At 40.8% G+C, this 12,039-nt stretch overlaps 1 protein-coding gene and 1 pseudogene across 1 annotated transcript in view; both read left to right on the top strand.

Moving 5' to 3' along the window:
- The first annotated feature begins 4,384 nt into the window (after positions 1–4,384).
- Positions 4,385–5,340, top strand: LOC104876547 (annotated as a pseudogene).
- A 1,517-nt stretch (positions 5,341–6,857) lies between these two features.
- The window catches only part of LOC104876546 (17-beta-hydroxysteroid dehydrogenase type 6), a 36,784-nt gene continuing 31,602 nt past the window's right edge, over positions 6,858–12,039 (top strand). Inside the window, exons 1-2 of the mRNA XM_019210739.2 lie at positions 6,858–7,218; positions 7,744–8,076. Of these exons, the coding sequence (XP_019066284.1) occupies positions 7,764–8,076 (313 nt within the window). The 5' untranslated portion in view covers positions 6,858–7,218; positions 7,744–7,763. The remainder of the gene's footprint in view (positions 7,219–7,743; positions 8,077–12,039) is intronic.

Here is a 12,039-nt window from a genome sequence, read left to right on the forward strand (position 1 = left end):
ATTGAAGGTTAGGGGAAGGATGTTTATGAGCCTGAGGTATACTGTGGTATTCCAAGTACCTGAGCATTTTAGTGCAGATCAGATAGGTAGTGTTAGCTTTAGTGTGAGTTTTAGGTTTAGGATTTGGCCTTGTGTTAGTTATAGTTTAAGAATTTACTCCCAGTTCACTGGTGTGTGGGTTGAATGTTTAATGGTAGAGTAAATTGCAGGATTATGGGTATCAGTGGTGTGGGACCTAGGTTAGGGTTAGGGTAGGTTTAGAGTAGGGTTAAGGTTGGGCTAAGGCTTAGTGTTGGAATTTAAATACCTGTATGTTGCAGTGTGTTTTTAATAGTTTGTATCATGATTAAATTTGGCATTAGGGTTAGGAATAGTATAGTATTTCAAGAACCTTGGTATTGGAATGTGGGATTAAGAGATTTGTTTAGTGCTAGGATTAGTTTTGGGGATAAGGATATCGAAGGAATTGAAATACCTTGTAATTAGAGTGTGAATATGACACTTAGGGAAAGGATTTTTCTGAGGGTGAGGAATAGTGTTGGATTGTAAGTAGCAGAGCATTGCAGTGTAGCTCTGATAAGTACTGTTAGAGGTAGCATTAGGGCTTGTATTAGACTTAGGGTTAGGAATTGTGCAGGAATTTCACTTACTTTGTGTTGCAGTATGGGTTTGAAGGTTAGTATTACTGTAAATTTTAGGTTTAGCATTGGGAGTGGTGTTAGAATGCGTGAAACTGGGATATTTTTAGGGTCATGGTTGGGGTAGCTGTTCGGCTGGATTAGGGGTAGGGTTAAGAGTTTACAGATACTGTTGGGATTAGGTTTTGGGTGAGGTGTTAGGTTTAGTGTTAGGCTTAGGGTTAGCCTTTATTGTTACAATTAGCATTGAGGTTTTGTGACAGGTTTAGTGTTAGGGTTACGTTAGGCATTACGAATATGGATGGAGTTCAATTACCTGATGATTGCAGTATGAGTGTGAATGATAGGGCAAGTATGTTCATGAGGGTGAGGAACAATATTGGATTCCAGGTACTTGAGCATTATAGACATAATGAGTAGTGCTCGGGTTGAGTATAGGGTTATGCTAAGGTTTAGGGTTAGCTATAGAGTTGGTTAGGTATAGAGACTACCTGTGTACTGGAATATGCGTTAGATGGTTAGTATTAGGGTTAATTTTGGGGTTCAGGTTAGGATTGGTTTAGGAATTTAAGTACCTGGGTTAGGGTTCGTGGTAGTGTTAGGGTTAGGCTTAGGGTTGGGTTGGGGTCAGTGAGAGTGTAGAAATTTCAGTTCCTGTGTATTGGAGTGTGGTTCTCATCATTAATATCAGCATTCAATTTGGCCTTAGCATTAGGAATAGTGTAGGGTTTCATGCTGTATTGGAATTTGGGAGTGAGGCTTAGGCTAAGGATTACGGAGAGGTATGGTGTCTGGGACATGGATAGATCTCAATTACATGATAATTTGAGTGTGGGATTGCCAGTTGGGACCAGGATTTTTATGAGGTTGAGGAAGAGTGTGAGATTACATGTACCCGAGCGTGGCAATGTAGCTAGGATGCACTGATAATTGGACAAAGCTGTATGTGTGTTGTGTGTTTTTAAAAATAAAACAGAATACTCAGGAATAAAGAATGATAAACCAGAGACATATAGCTAACTGGATGCACATTAAGGCTATACTTTTATTTATTTATTTGGGTTTTTCTAGACAGGGTCTTACTATGTAGTTCAGACTGACCTGGAACTCACTGTGTAGCCCAGGCTGGTCTTGAACTCACAGCGATCCTCCTGCCTCAGCCTCCCGAATGCTGAGATTACAGGTGTGTGCCACCATGCCTGACATGGCTATACTTTTAAGTGAAATAAATAGGACACACATATGTAAATGTTGAATAGTTTCTCTTTGGTGTGAGAAAGTGAAAGTATAATAAGGACCAAAATGTGTAATAGATGATGTGAAATAGGATGTAAAGGTCCAAAGGGGAGGAAGGGGTAGGGGAAAATTTAAACAAAATCTTTGTAAATGGCAGGGGTGGTACAGAAGGATTGAAGGGAGGGCAAGGGAATGGGGAAAAAAATAAGAACCAAGATATATCATGTACAAGTACAAATTCCCAATGATGAATATCATCATATAGTATACCTAAAATGTACCAATAAAGTTAATGAAGTACAAAAATTGTTAATGTAGCTCAGCAAAAGCTTGTCTGCCAGAGCCTGCAATGTCGATAATGCCCCAGATATGTGCTGTAAGTAGTGCAGGCTGCAAAGAGATAAATTCCTCAATTGGCTTTAAGAAACAAGTTTGGGGCTGGGGATTTAGCTGAGTGGTTCTGCCTCCTGCCTCATAGAGGAAGGTCTTGTGGAAAAAAAAAAAAAAAAAAAAAAAAAAAGTCTGACAGAAGCTATGTGACTCACAGAAGTATCTCATGAGCACTGTGGTGGCAGGAAGGTTAATACGACCTCCCTGCTAATGGCCATGGCCAAGACCAGAGTAATGGCCTATAAAGCTATGGGGCTGCTATGAGATAACATCCACAGCTGAGGTCAGAGTAATTACATCCAAATTCCAGTCCCACAGTTAGAGCCTTCATAGCTTGAAGAACAATGTTCTAAATACAACTATATATTTGTCTATCTTGCTTCTAATTTGAAAATGCTTTGATTTCTCTTTAAAGCCTTGCAAGCATTGGTTTCCATGGAGATCTCACTTACTGCACATCTATACATGCACCTTTATCCTGATTGATGAATAATAAAATTTGGTGGAAGAGGCGGGCCAATGCCTTTTGCCAAAAGAGCATTGGCCAACCCAGTTCACACTTTCTCTTTAACTCTGGCTTAAATTTTTCTTCAACCTTGAGTCACACACTGGGCAGGTGGGGACTAGAGATTCATGCAATAAAATCCAAGGTTTAATCCTAAATAGTGCAAAAAAAAAAAAAGATGATTCAGCTATTTGTGCCATTATTCTGCTAAAGGAGTTTATTTGATTTTTTAAATATATGCACAAATAACCTTATAGGCAAAACTATCATTTGTTCAAAATGAGGAATAATCTTTCACATAATTATGTCAATATATTTTCTGCAGCTACAGGTATGTGTTTTGGGTGCAGTTTTAAAAAATAATGACTAACTTTTGAAGTAGATTTAGATGATAAAACTTCATAGGATTGTTCAGTGGATCAGTGGAAGGTGTGGACTAAGGGAGAGAGAGAGAGAGAGAGAGAGAGAGAGAGAGAGAGAGAGAGAGAGTGTGTTTGATTGGCCTTGAGATGAGATTAGATGAGGCTTTGCTGTGTTGAGGCCAGACCCTTCCCTTTTTAATTTTTTCCTGACAGCCAGAAGGGCCAGGATTTTATTGACAGGTGTCATATCCCTCCTCTCCCCTGGCCTGAGGATGCCCCTGAATGGCTAACTTCTGCCACTTCTGCAGCTGCTTTGACAGCTCCCCCAGCTCTTGCAGCGCTAATAGGAGCTAAGGTTAGCTGAAGGCCATGAGGTCTCTTCCCCAACCCAGGAAGCTTTAGGTTGTGTTGCCACCTGTTTGTGGGGAAGCTGGAAGACCATTCATGATAGGGCAAAGATTGAGGACAGACTAGGGCCCATTGCTGATTTTCCCCACATCCCAAAACTACAATGGTTAATTTTGAGCATGAGACTTGAACTTCAAAAGTTGGAGGCAATAGTCATTTCAGTCCCACTACTTTCCAAGAAACAGGAGTTAGCAATCAGATAGTGACTTCTTAGATTGGTGTGAGTTTTACAATGAGGCTGTTCTGTACTCCCAAAGCCTCTGTTAGAGACACTTGCCTTGGTCACAGCAGGCTTCAAACATGGACCTCTACCAGATGACTCCACCCTGTAACCAGCAGATGACCCACACCCCACTGTCACTACTTTGAAAGTCCATAAATAGTTCTGAAGAATGCAGAAGATTGTGTCCTTAACCTCCTGTATATAAGCAACATTCTCTTACTAGTAGGGTTAGTTGAGGAGACCTTCCTCTGGTGTACCACCTTCCTGTCCTTCAGCATGGTCCCAAATAAAAACCTTGCTAGGTTTAATTGACTACTCCTGGCTTTTATCACAGGTAGAATGGGAAGAGGGGATTGCACTAAAAAAATACTGGTAACAGTAGGGGCTATTAGTGCTGAAGAGCTCCAGAGAGTGGCAGAGATCTGATGATTTCCTTGAAGACAGCAGAAGGAAGCTGCTGCAAAAGTTCCAGAAAGCTTCCAGGGGGCTGTGGAACCTGGCTGCTGAGGAGCTGAGAGATGAATGGGAGCCACCAGGAACAGAGACACAAGGAGCTGTAACACATGGTTTGGCTGGGAGCAGGGGTTAGGTTGGCCAGGCCTTGTGGTATGCAGCTTCAGCTATGGGACTATGGCCACTGGGCTTGTTGCTTTCCTGCACTCCACTCTGCTGGTCAGCAGGATGTGATGTGCCATGTAGTGATGGCGTGGATTCCTCTTGTATTCTTGGGCACTGCTTTGAGCAGCGCCACCCTTTACACCAGAAAGCCGGTAGGCACTATGAGGAAACAAAACAGAAGAAAATGGAGGAGGTACTAGAAAACAAAGAAGAGGAATTTGTGGTGGAAAAAGTTCTTGATCATCGAGTTGTAAAGAGCCAAGTGAAATACTTCCTCAGGTGGAAGGCTTCCTCAGAGGAGGGCAACACATAGGAGTCAGAAGAGAACATGGGCTGCCCTGACCTCATTGCTGAATTTTTACAGTCACAGAAGAAAGCACAGGAGACAGGTAAATCAGAGGGAGGCAGGTCAAAACTGATTCTGATCCTGAACATTAGGGAGAGGAGGTCAAACCTGGGAAGATGAAGAAAAAAGTCAGAAAAGCTTTGCTAGGGGTTTGGATTTTTGGAACCACAGACTCCATCTGAGAGTTTATATTCCTTGTTGAAATGGAAGAACTCTGATGAGGCTGACCTGGTCCCTGCCAAAGAAGCCAGTGTTAAGTGCCTGCAGGTCATGTCCTTCTACGAGCAAAGGCTGACATGGCATTCCTCCCCCTCAGAGGATGATGACAAAAAAGATGCCAAGATTTAAGACTCTCCGAGTACCAGCTCCAGGCACCTCTGATTGTCGGTTTTAAGTGGGGAGGGAAGAAGTTATACTTATTTTGATCCCATAAGATGACTTGAGAAGATGTCCTTTGAAGAGCCAGTATAGTTAGTTTCTAAGTCCTGAAATGGCCTAAATTTAAAGCCATTCTAAGCTGTTTATAATTTACAGAGCCATTCCAGTGGAGGGGGATGGGATAAGTGTTTCTTTCTTTTTTTTGTTTTTTTGAGACAGAGTTTCACTATGTAGTTGAGACTGACTTGGAACTCACTATGTAGCCCAGGCTGGTCTCCTACTCACAGTGATCCTCCTGCTTCAACCTCCCGAGTGCTGGGATTACAGGCGTGCACCACCACACCCGGCTCAAAGTCATCTTGGTTGATTTTAATAACTATGAATAAAACTCCATAACCTATGGAAAACCTAATAGGAATATTTTGTTTAGCTATGGACCTCTAAAAATGGTGATAAAAGCAAGTTTCTAAAAGCCAGAGAAGAGAGAATGTTTATTCAAGTCTCCCTTCAGTTTCATTAGTTCTATGTGTATGGTGCTATTTGTGTCTTTCCAAAATTCTTATGTTGAAACCTAATCACTAATGTGATCGTATTAGGAGGTGGAGCACTTTGGAGGTGATTAGCTCAAGAAGTCTCTAATGTCACGAATGGTATAAAAGCCCTTACAAGGCCCCAGAGAACTGTTTTTCTCTTCTATCATGAGAACACAGCTAAAAGGCACCATCCAGACACTAAATCTGCTGGCAATGTGGTCTTAAACTCCTTGGTTCTAGAACTGTGAGAAATAAATTTTTGTTTATGGTTGACCTTATTCATGGTATTTTGTTACAGCAGCTTGAATGGGCTGAGATTTTGCTTGATTTATTCTACATTAGTTCTCTTATCAGAAAACAGGGAATAATAATAATACTTATAGCACTTAGAGGACACATGCCCCGCCACTGAATGCTGTTTAAATTGAAGTATTTATTCCTCTATGTAGTAGGCACTAATATTATCCCTATATTATAGATGGGGAAATAGTCAAGAACAATTTGCCCAAGGACACTCACACAGTAGTAAGTTGGAGTTAGTAAATGGAGAATTGGACAGCCTGGACAACAGTTTAAGGGTTTAATCTCTAAAGTAAATGGTGTACTCAAGAGGGGTTGGTATGAAGATTGAACGAGATAAAATAGGGAGTGTTTGTCACATACAGTTCATAGTCCAGCACCTCCCAATATGAGAAAGTGCTCTGGCATAGAGTTTGCTATTCCAAAGGCTGCTGAGAAAGTATTGTCAATATTTTAGTTTTCTACGGTGATCTTGTTTACATAGGGGCCAAACCCTTTTCTCCTTCAAGCCTTACACTATCTAGCTGTGACCTCCAGTCTTTTAAGTGCACTTATCAGCCCCAAGTCTGTCTCCCCAAATTCCTTGCAGATGTAAACACCTACTCAATGAACTGCCCTCCTACTTCTGATCCTATTACTAGTCTATTTTTTGAGACTGAGTCTTGCTATGTAGCCCAGGCTGGCCTCGAACTCACAGTAATCCCCTGCCCACAGCCTTCCAAGTGCTGGGAATATAGGTATGAACCACCATGCCCAGCTTGGTGTTCTAAAAAAAATTTTTTTTAACTAAAAGAGTGATGCGTTCTGGATAGCTTTAGTTCTTCCAGTCCTTCTTTAATTCATGTATTTATTCCACAAATAGTTGATGATATATGAATGATGGTTAAGTTTAGGATCGATTTGATAGGTTAAAGAATATTTAAAGAAGAGATGAAACATTATTCCCTGATGTATCTGTGCAGATGTTTCCAGAGGACCTTGGTGCATGTTGGTGGACTGAATGGGGAAGAACTGCCTTTCAGTGGGCAGGCACTGTCCAATCAGTAGGGGACCAGATAGAGCACAAAGGGTGGAGGTGAGGTGGTTTCTTCATGTTGCCAACATGTTCTTCCCTTTGGACATCAGGACAACAGGAACTTTGTATTCCAGGACTTGCATCTATGGCCTTTGCTCTTAGAGGGATGACAATTACATAACTGGCTTGATTGGGCCACATGGCTGGCATCGCGGCATCTCCAGTTTGCAGTCTGCCTGTTGTGGGACTTCTCAGCTGCAATAATTGTGTGAGCCAAATTCCCTAATTCCTCCTCATATATCTCTTTCTATCTATCCTATTGGTTTTATTTTCTTGGGGGAACCTGACTATACAATTGGTGGTGGGCACATAGGTAGGCTCTGGGGAGAAAAAAATGTAATGGCATGATTCCTCCTTCTAGGAAAGTTATGGTCATGGTTAGGATTAGTGTTTTCTGCTTCTCCTGATAGCATTCATGTGTAGATTGTTACTACCTGGACTGTCCATCCATCCCTGCCTCCTTTGTGGACTCTTACTGACCTGTAGGAAGTAGAACCCAAATCACTGCTTCTGTGAAGTATTTCCAGCTTTGCCAGGCGATGGCTCACCCTCCTGTGCAGCCTCCTTAGACTGTGTCTGTGCTTCTGCTCTGGCCCCTGTCACGCTGCATTGCATGTTTAGTTACCTTCCTGAGTCCCCCTCTAGACAGTGGCTCCTTCACTGTCAGACTAAGACAGAGACCCTTCAGAAAAAGGTAGGAGTAACTGACAGCTGTTGTGTTTCTGTTGAAGGAGAAGGACACACACTCACCATGTGGCTCTACCTGTTAGCCCTTGTGGGCCTGTACCACCTTGTGCGCTGGTACCGAGAGAGGCAGGTGGTGAGCAACCTCCAAGACAAGTATGTGTTCATCACGGGCTGTGACTCGGGCTTCGGGAACCTGCTGGCCAGACAGCTGGACATGCGAGGCTTGAGGGTGCTGGCCGCGTGTCTGACGGAGAAGGGGGCCGAGCAGCTGAGGAAGCAGACGTCGGCACGGCTGGAGACGGTGATCCTGGACGTCACCCAGACAGAGAGCATCGCTGCAGCAACCGAATGGGTGAAGGAGCGTGTGGGGGACAGAGGTATGAAAGAATATGACAAAGATGCAAGGTCATATACTGCACAGGTAACAAAAGCAGGGTTTAAAAGGGAGATTTTGACATTTGAAGAAATATCATGACCATTGTGGTATTTTATTTCATTAATAATGTTTACCTTGAACAAAGAGCTTGAAAGATAATAAGACTATTATTTCATCTTGCAGGAGGTATTTATAGACATTGCTATGTTTGAAGAATTCTCTCTCTTTCTTTAAAAAAATTAAAAAAAATTCTAGTACTTGTATTTGAACCCAGGGTCTTTCCACTGAGCTACATCCCTAGCCTTTGTAAAAATTTGGAGCCACCGTGTGTTCAATTAACTCTGTTGACCAGATTGAGCTGGAACTTGTGATCTTTCTGCTTCTCAGAGTGTTTGGATTGTGGGCATGCACCACCACGCCCAGGTGAAGAATTTTCAAGCACTGATTTGAGCCTATAATCCTGGCACTCTTGATTCAAAATTTAAAAAATTTAAACAGGGTTTGGGAAGTAGCCCAGTGAGAAGTCCCTGTGTTTAATCCCCAGTACCACGAACAAAGAAACAAAAAAGCTGCTTTGTCTTCCCTCTATTGCTATTAAAATACAGCTGTTCCACAGAGTCAGCCTTTGGTCACCTTGAAAACAATTTTATTTATTTCATGTAAATATATTTATATATTTTCAAAATTAATGTACCTCATTTCTTAGAGCAGTTTTAGGTTTATAGAAAGTGGCTAGAAATGACAGACTTCTTATTTTCCCCTATTATCAACATCTTGCCTTGGAGCTGTGCATTTGTTACAACTGATGAACCAATGTTTCTGTTACTGTTAACTGAAGTCCATAGTGTACTTTAGTGTTAACTTTGTGCTGTGCAGTTCTTTAGATTGGAGAAATGAACATGTGTATACACTGTAGTGTCCTGCAGTATAGTTTCATGCCTAACACCAGTTCTTGTTCTCCACATATTTATCACCACCCTTCCCACCCTCTGGCAGCTACTGTTCTTGTGGTTGTTTCCATATCTATATCTATATCGATATCTATATCTATATCATCATCTGTGTCTATTCTAGACAGGGAAGGGTGGAGGGGCTGAAGGGAGAGCTGGGAAGTGAGGGAAAGATAAGAACCAAGATAAGTCATGTAAGGGTACAAAATCCCAATGATGAATGTAACTGTATTGTATACCTAAAATGTACCAAAAAATTTAATAAAGATTAAAAAGAAGAAAACAAAAGAGTATGGCCTCAATATACATACATTTAGGTATTAATGTCTCTACTTTCTCATTCTTTGCAAGAAATTTTTATGGAGTTTATTGGTACATTTAGGTATACTTTATAAGCACATTTATCATTAAGAATTTGTACCTGTACATGATGCATCTTGATTCTTATTTTTTCCCATTCCCTGCCCTCACTTCAACCCCTCCATTCCCCATATACATAAGCTTTGTTTCCATTTTTTCTTTAGTGCTTTCAATTTTTTTCTGACCCTTCTTTCCTTTCCCCTGCCCCCCACCCCCAATTCCCCTTTCCCTTTAAACATTTTCTTCCTGTTTCACAATATCTGTTATACATTTTGGTCCTCATTTACACCTTCAGTTTCTCATACCAGAGAAACGATCCGGTATTTACACGTGTGTGTCCTATTTATTTTACTTAAGAATGTGGCCTCAAGGTGCATCCATTAACTATAAGTGTCTCAAGTTTATCTTTATTTATGGCTAAGTAGTACTCCATTTTATAAAAAAACTCCACATCTTTTTTATCCAGTCACTGGTTGATGGGCATTTATTTGGACTGCTTCCAAGATCTAGCTATTACAGTGGCCTCTCTTAACCATTTTTATATTCCAGCTTCTGGGACATTGCCTATTGCGCAATTCATCAAGGGATGAATGCATACTGAAGGGAGTCTAGCTACTCCTTATTTTATCTATTACCTTTTAAAATTTTTATTTTTTAGCCTGGTATGGTGGCGCACGCTTGTAATCCCAGCACTTGGGAGGCTGAGGCAGGAGGATCGCTGTGAGTTTGAGACCAGCCTGGGCTACATAGTGAGTTCCAGGTCATTCTCAACCACATAGTGAGACCCTGTTTCAAAAAAAAACAAAAAAAAATAACAGCTTTATTAAACTATAACTTACATATCACAAAATTTACTAACTTAAAGTGTAGCTTTTAGTAGGGTAGATTCAGTAGATTTTAGCACATTGACAAAGTTATTTTGGATGCGAGGCTCTTTTCCTCAGCCTAGGATTAAGGAGCAGAGCTCAAGCCAGGACATGTCTCTGTTCATGGTGGAAGTCTAAGGTGGCAGTCCACACCCAGAACAATGCTGGATGCAGAGATCCACCTATGGTGAGAACAGGGTGCCAGTGTGAGCTTCCAATCCTATGTAACTCAAACTGAACCTGGCCTCTGACCACAAGAACCAGTTCCATTCTGGAAACTTGAACGGTGAAGTGTGGCTTGGAGCTAAAGGACAGCTCCAGGTCCCAAGTTGAAATACAACCCTACCCTACAGTGGCACCCCTGCCAGCTCTTGCTCTAATTAGACCTTAGAAAATGTTGAATTTCTTCTTTAATTTCATCTTTGACTCACTGATTATTCAAAATGGTAGTGTTTAATTTTTATGTCTTTGCATAGTTTCTGTGGTGTCTTTTGCCATTGACTTCCAGTTTCACACCACTGTGGTCCAATAACACGCATGGGAAAATTTCAGTTCTTTGCGTTTACCTAACTGTGCTCTATGGGCTAGTGTGTGGTTTATTTTGGAGAAAGTCCCATATGCTGCTGAGAAGAATGTGTACTCTGTTGTTCAGTGGTATACTCTGCAAATATTTATTAAGTCCACTTGTTTGAAGGTTTGGTTCAGCTCTGATTTTTTGGTGGTTTTTTAAAAACCCAGTTGATCTGTCCCTTTTGTGAGAGTGGGGTACTGACATTCCCATTATAATTGTATTGCCTTTCATCTGATTTTTCATGTCCATTAGTATTTGTTTTATGAAGTTAGGTAAGCCAGTTTCTGGTATATATTGATATATATTTGTAATTTTTATCTCTTCTTGTTGAACTGTTTCCTTAACCAATATGTAGTGACTTTCTTTATTTCTTCTGATCAGCCTTGCCTTGAAATCCACTTTATCTGAAATTAGGATAGCAACTCTTGCTTTTTTCTGGGTCCCTGCTGCATGAAATATTCTTTTCCATTCTTTGATTTTCAATCAGTATCTTCTTGAATTAGATGTGTTTCTTATACTGCATATCATTGGTTTGTGTTTCTTGATCCATTCTGCCAGTCTATCTTTGATAGGGAAATTGAAACCATTCATACTGAGAATTACTACTAAGTGATATTGACTTGTTCTTGTCACTGCACTATTTTCCTGTTATTGATTTCTTCATTTTCCCTCCAACCTGCTTAGCTGTTCATCTCACCAGGTGTATTCATTCTTTGTGATGTATTGGCCTTTTTGGCTTTTTTGTCTCTTTCTAGTATATCCTTAAAATTTTTTTGTAATGTTAGTCTGGTGATCATGAATTTCTTGAGTTGCTCCTTGTCATGGAAATACCTTATTTGTCCACCAACTTTATTTATTTATTTATTTAGGGTACCGGGGATCGAACTTGGGACCTTGTGCTTGCAAGGCAGGTGGCAGAATCACTGAGCTAAATCACCAGCCCTTTGTCCATCAACTTTAAGGAAAAGTTTTTCCAGATACATAAACTGGGGTTGGTAGTTGTTATTTTTCAGGGCTTGGAAGACTTCACTCCAAGCCCTCCCACCCTTTAAACTTTGTGTAGAGAAGTCTTTAGTGATCCTTATTGGTTTACTTCTATATGTGACTTGTTGCCTTTCTCCAGCAGCTTTTTTTTTTACATCTCTCACTCTTGTTTTGTTTTTTAAAATTAATTTTATTGGCACATTTTAGATACACATAATGATAATTCATCATAG

The sequence above is a fragment of the Fukomys damarensis genome, unplaced genomic scaffold (genome assembly GCF_012274545.1).
Source record: "Fukomys damarensis isolate Sample0158 unplaced genomic scaffold, DMR_v1.0_HiC HiC_scaffold_15, whole genome shotgun sequence".
In the NCBI taxonomy this organism is placed as follows: domain Eukaryota; kingdom Metazoa; phylum Chordata; class Mammalia; order Rodentia; family Bathyergidae; genus Fukomys; species Fukomys damarensis.